This window comes from Elephas maximus, chromosome 4, assembly GCF_024166365.1.
Source record: "Elephas maximus indicus isolate mEleMax1 chromosome 4, mEleMax1 primary haplotype, whole genome shotgun sequence".
Lineage (NCBI taxonomy): Eukaryota > Metazoa > Chordata > Mammalia > Proboscidea > Elephantidae > Elephas > Elephas maximus.
In genome coordinates, this window is record NC_064822.1 from 59,191,027 (window position 1) to 59,210,340 (window position 19,314).

Here is a 19,314-nt window from a genome sequence, read left to right on the forward strand (position 1 = left end):
TTTATATCTTATAGTCCAGTCTAATCTTTGTCTGAAGAGTTGGCTTCAGGAATGGTTTCAGTTCTGGGCTACCAGAGAGTCTGGGGGCCATGTCTTCTGGAGTCCTTCCAGTCTCAGTCAGACCATTAAGTCTGGTATTTTTACTAGAATTTGAGTTCTGCACCCAACTTTTCTCCTTCTCTGTCAGGGACTTTCTGTTATGTTCCCCGTCAGGGCTGTCATTGGTGGTAGCCGGGCACCATCTAGTTCTTTTGAAAAGTTGACAGCTGTTTTAAGAAGCTTTTTTTTAGAAGGTTCAGGAAAATGTTTTAAAGTTCCGGATAGACTCAAGACCACAATTCCTGGTCGAGAATAAGCTATGTTCTCCCAGATCAAGAGGCCCCCCTTGGACAAACTTTCATGAAAATATATTTTAAAAGCCAGAGAGGATAGTTGCCATTTTATACACAAAGCGCTGACATCCTGGAGGCCTGAGATCAAGATCAGCTGCACCATTTACTTGCTCTGTGACCTTGGTCAAGTTCTTAGGCTTCTCTGGGCTTCAGTTCTTCAGCACACTGAGGAGATTGGGTTAGGTTTCGTCTAGGCTTAGTGCTTTAAATTTCATGGCTCTAACCTCCTTCCAACCGTGTTTGCGCTAGTATCCTGGCTGAGCTCCTGGGTCCCTCCACCTCCTTCCCAGTATGTGGCACCCTAGACCCCACACTCAATTCCCTTGCTTTCACTGTACAGGTTGACAATATTCACCCTCACACCCACACTTACAGCACTCTCTGTGAAGAACTTTCTTCTTCTGACAGGCTGTGGGTGGGCTGAGGGGTGTCTTAGTTTGCTGGTGCTGCCAAAACAAAAAGTACCATGAGTGGGAACTTTAAAGAACAGAAATTTATTATCTCATGGTTTTAGAGGCTAGAAGCCCAAATTAGTAGAGCATTGATTCTAGGCGAGGGTTCTTCATCAGTAGCCCTGGGTGTTCCTTGGTATTTCTTGGTATGTAGACAGTGGTCCATTCTTCCCATGTATGTGTATGTGTGTGCGTGTCCTTGTCTGTTTTCCCTTTTTATAAAACACCACTCAGATGGGATTAGGTTTAGGACCTACCCTAAAGAGGTATGACCTTATTAATATAACAAAAGAAACACCCATATTTCCAAACAGGGTTACATTCATAGGTACAGGAGTTAGAATTTCAACATGTGTTTTGAGGGGATATACTTCAGTCCAGAACAAGGGGAGAGACAGTGAGGAATGCCTTAAGAAGGTCTTATTTCAGAGAGTCCTGGGTGGAAGTGGGTGGGAACTTAGGGGTTTTGATTCCAAGGCCTGGGTTTGAGCCGCTGGACTATACTGCATCTCATGACCAGTAGAGGAGAAGAAAAGGGGGTGATGTGTGTGATGGGCAGCGCTCTCCCTTGCAGAGCTGCTCGGTTACTGGGAGAGGGGAGAAGTTGGGGGCTTGGGGAGGGCTGTGCGATGGTACCTACCTTGTACTCCTAATCCAAAAGCCGACATAAGATTACTAGTATATGTGTCCTTTGCGGGAGTCCCTGGGTGGTGCGTACGTTTAATATGGCTAACTGAAAGGTTGGAGGTTCAAGTCTACCCAGAGGCACCTGGAAGAAAGGCCTGGCAATCTACTTCCAAAAAATCAGCCATTGAAAACCCTATGGGGCACAGAGCTACTGTGACACACGTGGGGTCATCGTGAATTGTCGTTGACTTGATGGCAACTGGTGGTGGTGGTAGCTGTCTTTTCCAAAACCCTGGGAGTTGAGTCCAGAAATGTACAGCTTGGACAGTGTGAGCACCAGAGAGGTCTCTGGATTTTCTCATTCTAGTGTCAGCCTCTGGAAGTGCCAGCAAGTCACCTGCCATAGTTCCAACCAGGGCTAAAATCTTGCTTTAAAAAGAGGCTGAGCTGGGCTCGTGTGTGTGTGTGTTTGTGTGTGTGGGTGTGTGTGGGTGGGTGGGGGGTGAGGGGGTGAGGGGGTGAGGCAGTGAGGCAGTGAGGAGATTGCTGACCTGCATTTTATTTTGCTTCCTTTTTGCCCAGTGTTGATTTAATGTCTGAACATCCCCTGGCATTTGGTCCTTGTCTCTACTTCTTTCTTATCCCTATCTGGGAAACATGATTCTCAGAGCCAAGGTCAGAGTGCCCAGGCCATTCCGTTCATTTGTAGGCCATTTCCTACAGAGGGGAGATGACCTGCCCGTGATCCCAGACCTCCTGACTTCTTCCAGACCTTTCACTTCACTCTTTTCCCCCCTGGAGTCCCTGGCCTTTTCTGCCAAGCCCCTGTGTTGTGAGTGGCCTGGCCAAGAAGAGCAGCAGTTCTGGGGCTCTGGCACTCCCTGGGGTGTCCCCCATCCCATAGTCTACACCGTTCCTCCACTTCTCACCAGTGCTATGGTTTCTGCCCACACAGGTCCAACGGGCGCTCCTCCAAGCGGAGCCTTGGAGGGCAAGGCCGGCACCATTACCTCCAACGAGTGGAGCTCTCCTAACTCCCCTGAGGGGAGCAACGTCTCTGGGGGCAGTCAGGCATTGGACAAGCCCATCGACAATGACGCAGAGGGCGTGTGGAGCCCAGATATTGAACAGAGCTTCCAGGAGGCCCTGGCCATCTACCCGCCCTGTGGCCGGCGCAAAATCATCCTGTCGGATGAGGGCAAGATGTACGGTAAGGAGCCTTTGGAGGCTGGGCAGCTGACCCCTGGGCTTATGGTCAAGCCCTGAAAATAGAGCCTAGGAAAGAGAGCTAGACACAGTAACCTTGGGGCTTCTTCTAAGTACCAGAAGGGGAAATGACCTTGGGGCCTTTACCAGGTGAACAGGCGATGCTTTCTTCTGTCCTGGGTTCATAAGGGATAGGAAGGTATCTGAGAAGAATCCTTTCAGTAGGTGCGGAGAGTGGGGCACGGGGGAGCGAGAAGCTGTGGTGGTGGAAAATATGAGAAAAGGAACTCTCTGAGTACGGTAGACCATCCCCCCAGAGCAGACTGGGAAAACCCACAAGGCGTCCCCCAGGTAAATGCCTGACCGTCATGAGACTTCCCACTTTGGCTGTGAAGATTGTTAGGAATGAGGTCACTAGACACATTCCTCATTCGTTCATTCATTCACTCATTTGTGTAACAAACATGTGCTAAGCCTTCTGTGTGCCAGGTGTGGAGGGTCACACCTTGTCCCTAAATCTGAGTGGGAGTGGGAGGAAAGGTGATCAGATACATACCTATAACACAAGGCAGACTGTGGGGAGGGCCCAGGAGAGAGTCAAGCAAAGTACTGTAGAACATGCACTCAGGAAAGCCACCTCCAGCTGGGGTGATCAGAAAAGGCCTGATCTTCATGAGTGGCCAAGGATCCAGAACATGCAGGGACACCTTGTGTCCAGCAGCCATGTGGACAGGACCAAGTATCTGTGTGGGGCCGTGTAGACTGTTGGATGTAAGAGAAGGGTATCTGGAAAAGTAAAAACAAACCCAGAACTGAATAGCTGTTCGAGGGCCCTGGTCAGGCCTCTATTCTCTTTGCAGAGTCCCCCAGGACCTCCAGCTTGGGACGTTGGCAGAGGCTTAGAGGCCGGAGAAGGTCCCTGTAACTTAAGTCCATGACAACAGAGGGTCCCTGTCCTGGCTCCCAGCAAGATGGTTCCAGTTGTCCACTCCCACGAATTTTCATTCAGGTTCTCTCCTCCCACCAAGCATAGGTGCTCCTCAGCTGCTCAAAGGCACTCTGCTGGAGTCCCTGGGTGGTGCGAGTGGTTAATGTTCTCAGCTGCGGACTAAAAAATTGGCAGTTCGAGTTCATCCAGAGGTGTCTCACAAGAAAGGCCTTGTGATCTGCTTCTGAAAAATCAGCCACTGAAAACCCTGTGGAGCACGGTTCTACTCGGACACACATGGCCATGAGTCACAATTGACTCAACGGCAACTGGTTCGGTGTGTCAGTACTGTGAGGGGCCCGTGGGGGCTGATTAAACTCAGATCTGGTTGCTTCTGGCCGAGGGAATAGTAGTGTTCTCATAGTCCCTCCTGTGTTCATCCTTTAACTACGACTTCCCTACAAGATCAAAGGTATTTCTTCTCTTTCTTCTGCTACAAGGGAAACAGGGTCCTTTTGATCTGGACCCTTGATCTGCTCTTCAGCTGCCAGTTGAACTGCTCGTCTTCTCCCAGCCCACCCGTGTGGCTTTGCTTGGCTTTCACAGAGTCTCTTTTTACAGCTGTGGGCATCCATGCCCTGGGTTGGCCTCTCCGCACCACCCCGCTCCAACCCTTTCTCCTGTTCTAATGCTTGTTTCTTACCTTTAGTACTAGGGAAGCTTCACGGAGGAGACTGCTGATGCGTTTGGGACACCTGCTGAGTGCCAGGTGTGGTATTGGGTGCTTATCTCATTTGACTGATGAAGAAACTGAGCCTCTGGGAGCCTAGGCTTTTCCATGGAGAATGGGGTAGGTGTTGATCATGAGCTTAGGTGCGAAGGTGAGAAAGGCCAGGAGGTACAGGGGGGTGTGCAGGGGAGGACAACTGGTTTGGCAGGAGAGCTGTCAGGTCCCTGGTTGGGAAGACACAATATGGGCACAGGACACTTTACAGAACACGTCTGTGTGCTTTAAAGGAATAAGTGGTCTGGTAAACATGCAGGCAAGAGGCGAGAGTTGAGGGTCCCAGGTGTCTGGGGTGGCCCTGTAGAGATGGCAGAGCATGGCGGAGTTTAAGTTGGCACTGTGGACCAGGCTTTTTGGATGCTTAGTTAAAATTTCATCCTTATAGGTAGCTGTTTGGGATGGATCGACACAATGGTTGCAACAGTGGGCTCAAACATAGCAACAATCATGAGGATGGTGCAGGACCAGGCAGTGTTTTGATCTGTTGTACATAGGGTCGCTATGAGTAGTGACCGACTCGACTGCACCTAACAACCTGCTTCACATGTAAAGATATTGGGGTTAAGAGACTTATCTTCAGTCACACTGGTGTGGGGAAATGCAAAGCTGTGGATTTTGGCAGGACTTGGGTTGGAATTCTGTTTGGCAGGAGGGGAGCCCTTGAGTAGGGGAAGCAGGGTGAAAAAGGTGTTTGGCAAACTGTCTTGGCCATGCTGTGTCCCGTACATGGGCTTCCCTTCCCCTGTACATGGAGGCAGGGAGAGAAAGGGTGGGATATCACTCACAGTAGGACTGGGAGGAAGGGAGAGGAGAGGGGCAGAGGCCTGGAGCCTTTTAAAAACCAAACCAAACCTATCACTGTTGAGTCGATTGCAGCTCATAGTGGCCCTGTAGGATGGAGTAGAACTGCTCCATAGGGTTTCCAAGGCTGTAATCTCTAAGGAAGCAGACTGCCACATCTTTCTCCCACAGAGCAACTGGTGAGTTTGAACCACTGACCTTTTGGTTAGCAGCTGAGCACTTAACCACTGTGCCACCAGGGGCCCTTAGGAACCCCTTAGTTATGCATAAGACAACTCTGGGGTCTCTAAGAGTACAGACCCCAGACACCCTTTCAGCTCGGTAATGAGACCACTCCTGAGGTTCACCCTTCAGCCAAAGATTGAACAGGCCCATGGAACAAAACAAGACTAAAGGGGTGCACCAGCCCTGGGGCAGGTACTGGAAGGTAGGAGGGAACAGGAAAGTTGGTAATAGGGAACCCAGGGTTGAGAAGGGATAGTGTTGACATGTCATGGGGTTGTTAACCAACATCATACAATAATGTGTGTACTAACTGTTTGATGGGAAACTAGTTCTGTAAACCTCCATCTAAAGTTCAATTTAAAAAAAAAATTTTTTATTTTTTTTTTTGCTAAATTAAAAAAATAACAGGCTCTGGAGTCTCCAAAGGTCTTTGATGTCCATTATCCCTTCAATCCTTTCAAAGGAGGTGAGGGAGGAATTATAATCTCTGTCTTGCAAATGCAGAAATGGGGATTCAGAGAAGCCGAGAGTTTCCCCAAGTCCCTCAGCTAGTAAGTGGGATAGTGGGGGCTAGAACCTGAATCTTCTGCCTCCAAACCAGTGCTCAGCATCACCCAGAATGGCGTTTGTGAGCCTGCTTCCTCCTTTCCCTGCCCTGCCTCCAGCTTGGCCCCAGCTGCAGGTGGTCAGGCGCTGGGCAGGGGGCCTGGAGGCTGCATCAGTGTCTGATGACGCCCCGCACCCACAGCACCTGTCCTCCTTGGCTACAGGTCCTGCTGGGTGCCGACGCTGGCTCATCCCCATCTCTTCTTACCAGTGCCGAGGTCTGAGCCCAGGCAGGACTGGGCAGGGAGGTGATGAGGGGCTCTGTGAAGCCTGATCAGCGGGTAGGGGAGCATAGAGAGCTCTGAGCTCACCCCAGTATGTGTGATGGGCCCCCAGGGAGGCGGTGGAGGAGGGCAGACTGACTCCAACTTCATCTCACTTTGGCTGTTCTTCTGTATTCTCATCTTCCCATCGTCTGTATTCCTCAGCCCCCAGCTGGCTTCTGGCATCCTCAGCAACCCCAGTCTTTACATTCCCCCCACATCCAGAGTTCACCAGTCACTTTCCACGTGGTCCAGCCTAGCAGGACACTGGGTGGGGGCTGAGGAAAAGCAGGCAGGAACAGGCCTCAGGCAGGAAGAGGAGCTGGCTTGACTCCATGGTATTGAGAGCAAGATTTGAGACCTGGGGACCTGGCCTTGGCTCTCCCTTGGATCTCTGAGGACGGGAATAGGGCTGCTCTGAGCCCAGGCCACGCATACCCTGAGCAGGGCACACTGACCAGGGCCAGGCAGACATGCAGATGACATGCAGAGCAACATGACAGATTAACACCTGTTATTTCTGAGCTGAGTCTCCCACACTTGTTGGCCTGAGTGCCCCCCTTGAGCGCCCCTCACCTCTCCTGGGCCGGCACCCTGGCCTGGGGCTACTAGCCCTCCCCTGCTTTTGCTCGCACTGCTTTCATTTTTGCCCTGTCACTGTGTGACCCTCACCCTGGCATTGTGCTGGTGCTGGTCACTGACCTCCATCGGCCAAGCTGGCCGCTGGCCCCTGTGGCCAGGTGGTAGGGAGATGGGGATGGGTTAACTTCTGCCCCATCAGCCCACACTCTGCCTTCTTCCCCTGTCCTCACAGCTCAGCACTGGTCTGGGCTGTCTTGCTTCTCCCTCCTGCATTCAGGAGGCCTGTGGCTGGATCTCAGGGTCTTCCTTTGTGTGTTCGTTTGTGCCTCTCACTGTTCTGGGCTCCTTCACTTTCTTTCTAAAGATTGCTCTTGAATTTTCCAAGTCTTTTTGCCTCTCCTTCACTCTCCTTCCCTGTCTCTGCTTCTCCTCTCCTTTCTCCTTTGTCTTGCCGACTGCCTCGTCTCCCAGGATTCCCACTCTTGTGAGCAGTCAGTTCTTACTAAGTGCCCCTTGCTGTGGACCAGATGAGGCTGAGGGCTCTGTGGTCTCTGAGGGATCTCCAGGACTGCGCAGTCTAAAAGGAGGAAGCAGGAGAAGCATCTTTGGAAAGATAACTAACCAGCCAAGCAGGCACTTACATTGCAAAGCATGCAGCCAGTAAATAAGGGGGTGAGATTTTCTGACGGAGGTAGAGCTTGAGCTGGGTAGAGGAGGGTGCGTGTTCTAGGCAGAGCAAAGAGAGAGTGTGAGCACAGGCCCAGAGACAGGAGTTTGCATGGTGGGTTTGGGGGAGCCCTGGCAGTATAGTGGTTAAGAGCTTGACTGCTAGCCAGAAGGTCAGCTGTTCAAATCCACCAGCTGTACCTTGGAAACCCCATGGGGGCAATTCTACTCTGTCCTATATGGTAGCTATGAATTGGAATCGACTTGATGGCAACTGGTGCAGGTAATGGAGGATCTGGGCCAAGCACTGCCATAAGAGAATGTCATTTTGAGGATGAGGAAACAGAGCCAGAGTCACACAGCTAATAAGTGGCAGAGTCAGGACTAGAACTTCTGTCAGGGCTGTTTTCACTTATGTGGTGGGGTAGAGGTCAGGAGCCTCCTTTCAGCTTCTCCTGCTCCCCTGCTTCCTTATCACAGCGTTGTTCCTTGGATCCTTCACTACTGTTGGCTTTGTTGCCCTTTGGGTTTCCAGCTCTTCCATGCTCTCCCTCTTATGGCCTAGTACCCTGACTTCATGATTTTTTCTCTCTCTTTCTTGTTTTTCATTATTGTACTTTAGATGAAGGTTTATAGAACAAACTAGTCTCTCATTAAACAATTAATACACATATTGTTTTGTGACATTGGTTACCAACCCTATAACATGTCAACATTCTCCCCTTCTGGACGTTCAGTTCCCTATTACCAGCTTTCCTGTCCCCTCTTGCCTCCTAGTCCTTGCCTCTGGACTGGTGTACCCCATTAGTGTCATTTTGTTTTATGGGCCTGTTTAATCTTTGGCTGAAGGGTGACCCTCAGGAGTGACTTAATTATGGAACTAAAAGGTATCTTTGGGCCATACTCTCTGGGTTTCTCCAGTCTCTGTTAGGCCAGTAAGTCTGGTCTTCTTTTGTGAGTTAGAATTTTGTTCAACATTTTTCTCCAGCTCTGTCCAGGACCCTCTATTGTGATCTCTATCAGAGCAGTCAGTGGTGGTAGCTGGGCACCATCTAGTTGTGCTGGACTCAGTTTAGGGAGCCCATGGTAGATGTGTTCCATTAGTCCTTTGGACTGATCTTTCCCTTGTGTCTTTAATTTTCTTCATTCTCCTTTGCTCCTGAAGGGGTGAGAGACCAGTGGCCGCTCACAGGCTTTAAGACCCCAGATGCTACTCACCAAAGTAGAATGTAGAACCTTTTCTTTATAAACTATGTTATGCCAATTGAGCTAGATGTTCCCCAAGACCATGGTCCCCACAGCCCTCAGCCTAGTAGTTTGGTCCCTCAGGGAGTTTGGATGTGTCTGTGGAGCTTCCATGGCCTTGCCTTGGACAAGTTGTGCTGGCTTCCCCAGTATCGTGTACTGTCTTACCCTTCACCGAAGTTACCACTTATCTATTGTCTTACATGGTGTTTTTCCATCCCCAACCCCCAGTAACCATCAAAGATTGTTTCTTTTTGTGTGTAAACCTTTTCATGAATTTTTATGGTGGTGCTCTCATACAATATCTGTCCTTTTGTGATTTACGTATTTCACTCAGCATAATGCCCTCCAGATTCATCCATGTTGTAAGATGCATTGCAGATTCATCATTGCGTAGTACGCCATTGTATTTATGTATCATGGTTTGTTTATCCATTCATCTGTTGATGGGCATCTAGGTTGTTTCCATCTTTTTGCTGTTGTGAACAATGCTGCAATGAAAATGCATGTGTATATGTCTATTCGTGTGAAGGCTCCTATTTCATTAGTATATATTCCTAGGAGTGGGATTGCTGGATCATATGGTATTTCTATTTCTAGCTTTCTAAGGAAGTGTCATATCATTTCCCAAAATGGTTGTGTCATTTTGCATTCCCACCAGCAGTGCATAAGAGTTCCAGTCACTACGCAGCCTCTCCAACATTTGTTATTTTCTCTTTTTTTGATTCATGCCAGTAATGCGGGGATGAGATGGTACCTCACTGTGGTTTAGATTTGCATTTGTCTGGTGGCTAGTGATCAGGAGCATTTCCTCATGTGTCTGTTAGCCACTTGAATGTCTTCTTTGGTGAAGTGTCCATTCATTTCCTTTGCTCGTTTTTTAATTGGATTATTTGTCTTTTTGTTGTAGAGATATTGGATTTTCATGTAGATTTTAGAGATTAGACCTTTGTTGGAGCTGTCATAGTCAAAAATGTTTTCCCAGTCTGGAGATTCTCTTTTTACTGTTTTGCTGAAGTCTTTTGATGAGCATAAGCGTTTAATTTTTAGAAGATCCCAGTTATCTAGCTTATCTTCTGGAGTTTGTGTGTTGTTAGTTATGGTATGTATCCTGTTAGTGCTGTATATTAGGGCCTCTAGCATTGATCCCATATTTTCTTCTATGATCTCTATAGTTTTTGGTTTTATATCTAGGTCCTTGATCCATTTTGAATTAGTTTTTGTATGTGGTGTGAGGTATGGGTCCTGTTTCATTTTTCTGCAGATGAATATCCAGTTTTGCCAGCACCATTTGTTAAAAAGACTATCTTTTCCCTATTTGATGGACTTTGGGCCCCTGTTGAAGATCACGTGACCATAGGTGGGTGGATTTACATCTGGGTTCTCAGTTCTGTTCCAGTGGTCAATGTATCTGTCATTGTACTAGTACCAGGCTGTTTTGACTATTGTAGCTGAATAGTACATTCTGAGGTAGCTGTATGGTAAGTTCCAAGGTCAGGTAGTGGGAATCCTCCTACTTTATTCTTTTTCAGTAGTGCTTTACTTATCTGGGGCTTCTTCCCTTTCCATATAAAGTTAATGATTAGTTTTTCCATCTCTTTAAAGAATGCTTTTGGTATTTGGATCAGTATTGCATTGTAAATGTAGACTGCTTTGGGTAGAATTGACATTTTCACAGTGTTGAGCCTACCTATCCATGAGCATAGTGTGTTTTTCTATTTATGTAGATCTCTTTTGGTTTCTTGCAGTAGTGTTTTGTAGTTTTCTTTGTATAGGTCTTTTACATCCCTCGTTAGATTTATTCCTAAGTGTTTTATTTTTTTAGGGGCTATTTTAAATGGCATTGTTTTCCTGATTTCATCCTTTTTGTTGGTTTATAAGAATCCACTGCTTTTTGTGTGTTTATCTTGTAGCCTGCTTCTCTGCTGAATCTTTCTATTAGTTCCAGTAGTTTGCTCGTGGCGTCTTTTGGGTTTTCTATGTATAGTATCATATCACCCACAAACAGGGACAGTTTTACTTCTTCATTACCAATTTGGGTGCCCTTTATTATGTTGAGAAATTTCCCTTCTATACCTGTTTTATTGAGAGTTTTTATCAGGAATGGGTGTTGGACTTTGTTGAATGCTTTTTCTATGTCAATTGAGATGATCATGCGATTTTTTTCTTTTATTTATGTGGTGGATTACTTTGATTGAATTTCTAATGTTGAACCATCCTTGCATGCCTGGTATGAATCCTACTTGGTCATGGTGTTATTTTTTTGATACGATGCCAAATTCTATTGGCTAGAATTCTGTTGAGAATTTTTGTATCTATATTCATGAGAGATACTGGTCTGTAACTTTTTTGTGGTGTCTTTGCCTGGTTTTGGTATCAAGGTTATGCTGGCTTCATAGAATGAATTCAGAAATATCCCTTCCTTTTCTGTGCTCTGAAATATTTTGAGTAGTATTGGTATAAGCTCTTCTCTGAATGCATTGGTAGAATTCTCCTGTGAAGCCATTTGGGCCAGGGCTTTTTTAAAAATTACTCTTTCAGTCTCTTTTATTATGGGTCTGTTCAGATTTTCAACATCGTTTTGTGTTAGTTTGGGTAGGTAGTGTGTTTCTAGAAATTGGTCCATTTCCTCTAGGTTTACAATTTTGTTGGAGTATACTTTTTCATAACATTCTGTTATGCTACTTTTTATTTCAGTTGGGTTTGTTGTAATGTCCCCTATTCATTTCTTGTTCGGGTTATTTGCATCCTCTGCTGTTTTTCTTTTCAGTTTGGCCAGTGGTTTGTCGATTTTGTTGATCCTTTCAAAGAACCAACTTTTGGTTTTGTTGATTCTTTTTTTTTTTTTTTTTTTTTTTGACAAACACGTGTTTATTGATCTCTAGGATTTTGCAGGAAGGACACAGTATACAGAGGAGACCAAGGCTAGAGACTGGCCAGTATGGGGTCACCTCATCACCGTTCTTCAAAATTTCAACATTTACTAGTACTTCTATGAGTCATGGCCCATTATTTGGTGCTAGATGCAGGAAACGGAGGGGTCATTGGATACATCAGTCATTGGCATTGAGGAACAAAGAGATACAAAGGAAAGCTGGGATTGGAGCTTTAAAGTAGACCTGAAGCTGGATCCTTCCCTCTGTCCTCTTTTGTGACAGAAAGGTTGTCATCTGCAGTAGGACAAACACAGTGAGTTTAGAACTCCACATTTAACATTGTAGCCCCCATCCCTTTACACCTGCTCACTTAATTTCCTGTCCCTCATAGGCCTTTAAGGAGACGATGGTCTTGCTAGATAACATTGTTGTCCCTAAATGAGGAAGAGTGAGAGATCAAAGGGTACTGTAAGGAGATGGCATGTCACCCTCTGTTACTCTCCAACTGCCCAAGCTCTGAGCCTCCAGGAACAGTGAGACCCAACTGTGGCGTGATGAAAGTTGAAGGATGTAGGCGTTGGGCACACTAAATGAAACTGCTCTTTAAAGGGTCTCCAACAGCCATTTAATACCAGGCCCAGTGGATACTTAGTTAACACCTTGTGAATATCTAATACTATTAATTCTTTATTTCTAAAATTTTTGCTCTCTTGGCTCATGTGATAACATATCCTCCTAATTCCTTTGTCTCTCTGTTTTTTTAAAGTCTCTTTGCGCACTACCTTTTCTGTGCCTTTTGCATAGTAAAACTAGAACAGGCTATCCTGAAATAACAAATAACCCCCAAATCTAGTTTTTGTTGATGCTACATGTCAATGTGAGTCAGTGGGGGAAGCTGTGCTCATCATAGTTACTCCAGGAGTCAGCCTGACAGAAGCATCATCTCAACATCAGGCTGACAGAAGCATCATCTCAACATCTACTCCCCAAAATCTCCACAACTGAGGGACATCTAGGCCAATTGGCATAACATAGCTCATAAAGAAAATTTTCTACATCCCACCTTGGTAAGTAGCATCTGGGGTCCTAAACCCTTGTGAGCAGCCATCTAAATTAGTGCCATCACATTCGGAGCTAAGGAAATGAAGAAAACCAAAGACATAATGAAAATATTAGTGCAGAAGACCAATGGACCACATGAACCAGGGCCAGATGGTGCCTGGCTACCACTACCCACCGCCCTGATAGGGATCACAACAGAGGGTCCTGGACAGAGTGGGAGAAAAATGTAGAACAAAATTCAAATTCACAAAAAAAGACCAGACTTACTGGTCTGACAGAGGCTGGAGGAACCCCTGAGTCTACGGCCCCCACACACCCTGCCAACTCAGAGCTGAAGCTGCTCCTGAAGTCTATCCTTCAGCCAGACAGGCCTATAAAACAAACAACAGTGCATGTGAGGAACGTGCTTCTTAGTTAAATGGATTATATGAGACTAAATGGGCAACACCTGCCCAAAAGCAAAGATGAGAAGGCAGGAAGGGACAGGAGAACTGAACGAATGGACACAGAGAACCCAGGGTGGAAAGGGAAAGGGGGAGAGTGCTGACACATCACCGGGATTGCAATCAATGTCACAAAACAATTTGTGTATAAATTTTTGAGTGAAAAACTAACTTGCACTGTAAACTCTCACCTAAAACACAATTAAAAAAAAAAAAAAAAGTGAGCGGAGGGAATGTACTGAGTTTTATCCCTCTTGTAAATAACGCGTGTCACTTCTCACGTTTCATTGACCAAAGCAAGTCACATGGCTGCACCTAACTTCAAATGAAGTAGAATCCTCGGAGGTGCAAAGTATTCAATAAATATATATTAAATAAATAATGAAATATTCACTTATAAAGAGATATTTATTGAGGAGCTACTGTGTACCAGGAACTATGCTAGGCATTGGAGGTAAAAGAAGTTTACAAACTAGTTGCTGGTCTAAGGAGGGCTTCTTCTACTTCACGAAAGAAGACATTCAGGCAGCTAACAAACACACGAGATGCCTGCAGTCATTAACTATTAAAAACGAAAAAAACCAAACCCAGTGCCGTCAAGTTGATTCTGACTCGCAGCGACCCTATAGGACAGAATAGAACTGCCCCATAGAGTTTCCAAGGAGCGCCTGGCAGATTCAAACTGCTGACCTTTTGGTTAGCAGCCATAGCACTTAACCACTACGCCACCAGGGTTTCCCATTAGCTATTAGAAAGATGCAAATCAAAACTACAATGAGATACCATCTCACCACTGCAAAAATGATGCTGATCAAAAAAAAAAAAAAAAAACACGAAACAACAAATGCTGATGAGGCTGTGGGGAGACTGGAACCCTTAAACACTGCTGGTGAAATTGTAAAATGGTACAACCACTATGGAAAACAATATGACATTTCCTCGAAAAGCTAGGAATGGAAATACCAAATGATCCAGCAATGCCAGTCCTAAGTATGTATCCTAGAGAAATAAGAGCAGTGACACGAATAGACATATGCACACCCACGTTCACCGCAGCATTATTCACAATGGCAAAAAGATGGAAACAACCTAAGAGTCCATCAGTGAATGAATGGATAGACAAAACGTGGCACATCCGTACAATGGAATACTATGCAACTATAAAGAACAGTGAGGAGTCCATGAAACATAACATGAATGAATCTGAAGAACATCATTCTGAGAGAAATAAGTCAACCACAAAAGGACAAATATTGCGTGATACCACTTTTATAAAAAGTCAAGAATGGATTTATACACAGAAAGCAATGCTCTTTGATGGTTACCTGAGGTGGGAGGATAAAGGAGGGAGAATCACTTACTAGATAGTAGATATGTATGCTGTATAGGTGTGGGAGGGCGTATGGGAGTGTATGCGCATGCATATATAGGTATGGTTATGGGCATTTGTATATACATATTTGTATGTGCTGCATATGTATTCATATATATAATAGAGCACATGGGGGCACAGATATGGAAACTTCCTAGACACATCCAAAAACCTGGTGCGACCGAGTCACTGGGCATGAAGGCCAAGGACCATAGTCTTGGAGGACATCAAGGTCAACGGGCATAACATAGTTCGCAAAGGCAATGTTCTACGTCCTAGCCTGATGATTAGCATCCGGGGTCTTAAAAGCCTACAGCAACCATCCAAGATACTATTGGTCTCTTCCCATCTGGAGCAAAAGAGAGTGAAAGAAACCAAAGACTCAAGGAAGCAATTAGTCCACAAGACCAATGGCTCACACAAACCACAGCCTCCTCTAGTCCCAATTCAGAAGAACTAGACCGTGCCCAGCCACCACCACCGACCATTCCGACCAGGGACACAATAGAAGGTCCTGGTTAGAATGGAAGAAAAGTGTAGAAAAAAACCCAAACTCATAAAAAGTCCAGATTTACTGGACTGACAGAGACTGGAGGGACCCTTGAGATTATAGCCCTAAGATACCCCCCTAACATGGAACTGAAGCTGCTCCCAGAGGTCACCCTTCAGTCAAAAATAGATTGGCCTAGAAAAGAAACAGTAACACCCATGAGGAACATGCTCATTAGAACAATCAGCTATACAAGACCAAACGGGCAGCATTTGCCCAAAAGCAAAGATGATGAGGCAAGGAGGGGCAGTGCGATGTGATGGATCACTTTTATATGGCCTTTCTAACCATGGTCTTGCAACTCCCACCACATTTTTGGGTGGGGCTATGCAAATAAGGCTCTTGTGGCCCAGCAAGGGGATTGGATGGCATGCTAATAATTCAAGTAAGGTGCATGGCATCCTTGTGGGGGTGGGACCATAAAAATAAGGTGTATGGAACCCTAACGATGGGATTGGTCAGTTTTGCCTCCCCACTAGACTTAAAATGAACCATCCTGTAGGTGGGAAGGGGGGACCTCACTACCACCGAAAAGAAGAGCCAGGAGTGGAGCACATCCTTTGGATCCAGGATCCCTGCTCTGAGAACTTCCTAGACCCAGGAGACAGAAAGAGAGAGTTGTAACATCGGAGACAGCACGAGACAGAAGCAGCAGCAGAGGAACAGTGGCAGCAGAACCAGGAGGCCAGTGTGAGACAGCACGGTAGGCTTCCTGGCCCATGGAGCAAGGTAGTTGTAATAGGCTTGCCAGTCCATGGGGCAAGAGAGCTGAATGCCTTCAGGCAGGAGTGGGGTGCCTCTGGGCACTTATTGGCAGAGCTAAATTGCTTTTTAACACTTGCCCAAGCAGGGGCCAAGGGAGAGGTCTGCCTGTGGGCACAACTGAGGAGCTGTCCTGACCAAAGAACTTTATCCTGTGTGGTTCCTGATCCTGAATTGTAATCTATTACTTCCTTAATAAACCCATAATCGTGAGTATGGTCTGTGAGTTCTGTGTGGCCATTGCAATGAATTATTGAACCCGGCAGAAAAGTAGAGAGTGCCCTGGGAGGGAAAGCTGGTGTCAGAATTGGTAAAAAGACTAGAGGGTGGAGGTATTTTTGACCTCTACCTCATTGGAATTGGAATTAGCCTTGGGCTGATGATGGTATTGTCCCTCCTCCCTCTTGTGAAGTTAGTTGAGGAGATTGGAGGACACTGTTGCCATGCCATTTTTACAGGTAGGGAAACTGGAGAGATGAAAACAGGGAAGGCAAGGTGGAAATGGGAAAATTGCTAACACATTGTGGGAATAGCGATGGTTTTGTTGACTCTTTCTGTTGTTTTTCTGTTCTCTATTTCATTTATTTCTGCTCTGATCTTTATTGGTGGCTGTGGGTTTCTTTTTCTGTTCTCTTTCTATTTGAGTTGTGTAGCTAACGTTTTGATTTTGTCCCTTTTTTTGATGTTGGCATCTATTGTTATAAATTGGCTTCAGGGCACTGCTTTTGCTGTGTCCCAGAGGTTTTGGTATGATGTGTTTTCATTCTCAATTTATTCTAGGAATTTTTTGATTCCATCTTTGATTTTTTTCTCTTACCCAGCGGTTTTTAAGCAGGGAGTTTTTCAGTTTCCACGTAGTTGATTTTTTTTCCCTTGCTCTTCCTGTTGTTAATTTCCACTTTGATGGCTTTGTGGTCAGAAAAGATACTCTGTATTGTCTCAGTGTTTTGGATTTTGTTGAGGGTTGCTCTGTGGCCTAAGATGTGGTCTATTCTGGAGAACGTTCCATGTGCGTTGGAAAAGAATGTGTACTTTGCAGCTGTTGGGTGGAGTGTTCTATATATGTCTATGAGTTCAAGTTGGCTGATTGTGCCCTTTAGCTCTTCTGTATCTTTGCTGAGTTTCTTTCTAGCTGTTCTGTCCTTTACCGAGAGTGGCATGTTGAAGTCTCCTGCTATTATTGTGGAACTGTCAATTTCTCTTTTCAGTGCCGTTAGAGTTTGTTTTATGTATTTTGGAGCCCTGTCACTGAGTGTGTAGATGTTTATTATGGTTATATCTTCATGAAGGATCTTCCCTTTAATCATTATATAGTGCCTTAATTTGTCTTTTATGGTGGATTTTATTTTAAAGTCTATTTTATCTGAGATTAGTATTGCCACTTCTGCTCTTTTTTGGTAGTTGTTTACTTGATATATTTTCTTCCATCCTTTGATTTTTAATAAATTTACGTCTTTGTTTCTAAGGTGTGTCTTTTGTAGACAGCATATTGATGGATCCTGTTTTTTTAATCCATTCTGTCACTCTCTGTCTCTTTATGGGTGCATTTAGGCCATTTACGTTCAGTGTAATTATTGATAGGTATGAGTTTATCGCTATCATTTCATAGTGATTTTTTTTTTTTTTTTTTTTTTTTGTGGTGCTGACGTTTTCTTTGTTCCTCTTACTCTCCTGTGCTGAATTCCTTTTTATTGTGGATTTTTTTTTTTCATTTCTTTTGTTTTTACTGAGACTTTATGTTTTTCTTCTTTATTTTGATGAGTAGGTTTGTAAACTTTCTTTGTGGCTACCTTGAAATTTACCCTTATCTTCCTAGATTTGAACCAGTCTATTTTTTTTATTATTACTTGGTACTGCCTTGCCTTCCTCTCTATTAGAAAGTTCTGTACCTACACTGTTCATTCCCTCTTTTGTTGTTCCGACATTGCTGTCATTTAGATTAACATCTCTCGTTCCCTGTTGTAAATCTTTTGGTTTTGAATAGCCCTTGAGAGATCATTTCCTAGGTTGGTATCTGGCTGGTGTGATCTTGTGTCTTAGATTCAGGCTGTCGTCTGATGTTGTTTGTTCTCAAGCCAAAGGACTGCCTTTAGTAATTCTTTTAAGTATGGTTTGGTTTTTACATATTCCCTTAATTTCTGTTTATCTGGAAATGTCCTGATTTTACCATCATATATGAAATAGAGGTTTCCAGGATATGCTATTCTTGGCTGGCAGTTTTTTCCTTTGAAGGTTTTACGTATGTTATGCCATTGCCTTGTTGCCTGCAAGGTTTCTGTAATCAGAACTTAGTATTATTGTTTCCCCTCTGTGACTTTTCGTTTTTCTTGAGCCGCTTTCAGGATTCTTTCTTTCTTTGGTTTTAGTGAGTGTGATTATGATATACCTTGGTGATTTTCTTTTGGGGGTCTATCCTATATGGGGTTTGTTGAGCTTCTTGGACGGTTGGCTTTTTATCTTTCGTGATATTAGGGAAGTTCCGTCAGCAATTCTTCAATGATTGTCTCTGTGTTTTTCATTTTCTCTCCCTGTTCTGGAACTCTGATCACTTGCTGATTTTTGCTTTGATTGTATCCCACATCATTCTCAGTGTTTCTAAATTTTTTTTCCTGATTTTTCCTCAAAGTAGTATCCAAGTATTTGTCTTTAATTTCGCTGATCCTGTCTTCCATTGTTTCATATCTGCTCCTCAGACCTTCTATGACACTGTCCATTTCTGAAATCTTGTTTATCTTTTGGATTTCTAATTTTTGTTTTTATATGGTGTCTAGTTGTGAATTTATTTTGACATTTTGTTCCTGTGTTATTTTCCTGAATTCTTCTGTTGTTTTGACTATTTACCGTAAATTTGTTTTCCTCTTCCATGAGTTTGTCTATTTTTTCCTCATTTTTGTCTGCTTTTTGCTGCTTCAACTCTTGGATAGCTCTGAATATTAGGAATTTGAATTCCCTATCATGTAGTTCCAGTGCCTATTCTACTAGAAAGTCACCTGATGTTTTATTTTAGATGTCTGCTGGAACCATGCTGTCCTTTTTTTTTTTTTTTTAATGTATTGACATTGTCTGCTGTCCTTGACATTCAGTAGTTATTTACTTCATTTATTGATTGTAGTTTTGTTTGTTTCATCCTGCTTTTTTGTTTGGTTATGTCTGAACAGGTGAGCTGTACGTTCTTTGTTGTTTGCTCGTCTGTGGTCATGATACTTTTCACCTCCTTGTCCAATGGGCAGGGCCAGTTGCTGAGCTATGGTGCAGCAGGGCAGGTCCAGGTGAAGGGGAGGCACTGGGATGGGTTGTTTGTGGCACAAACTGGGGCCGACAGGGTGGGCTGGGGGTCAGTGCAGGGCAGGTACCAGTAGGCCATGCCTTAGCTGCTTGGGGGCTCAATGTTCAGTGCATGGTGCAGGTAGGCAGGAGGGAGGGGGGAGGTTGTGATGTGTGAAGCTAAGGTGGGTATGGGAAAGAAGAG

At 44.9% G+C, this 19,314-nt stretch overlaps 1 protein-coding gene across 1 annotated transcript in view; it reads left to right on the forward strand.

Annotated features, from left to right (window-relative positions):
* Positions 1-2,587: 2,587 nt before the first annotated feature.
* Positions 2,588-19,314, forward strand: part of TEAD4 (TEA domain transcription factor 4) — a 67,379-nt gene continuing 50,652 nt past the window's right edge. Inside the window, exon 1 of the mRNA XM_049882194.1 lies at positions 2,588-2,681. Within this exon, the coding sequence (XP_049738151.1) occupies positions 2,675-2,681 (7 nt within the window). The 5' untranslated portion in view covers positions 2,588-2,674. The remainder of the gene's footprint in view (positions 2,682-19,314) is intronic.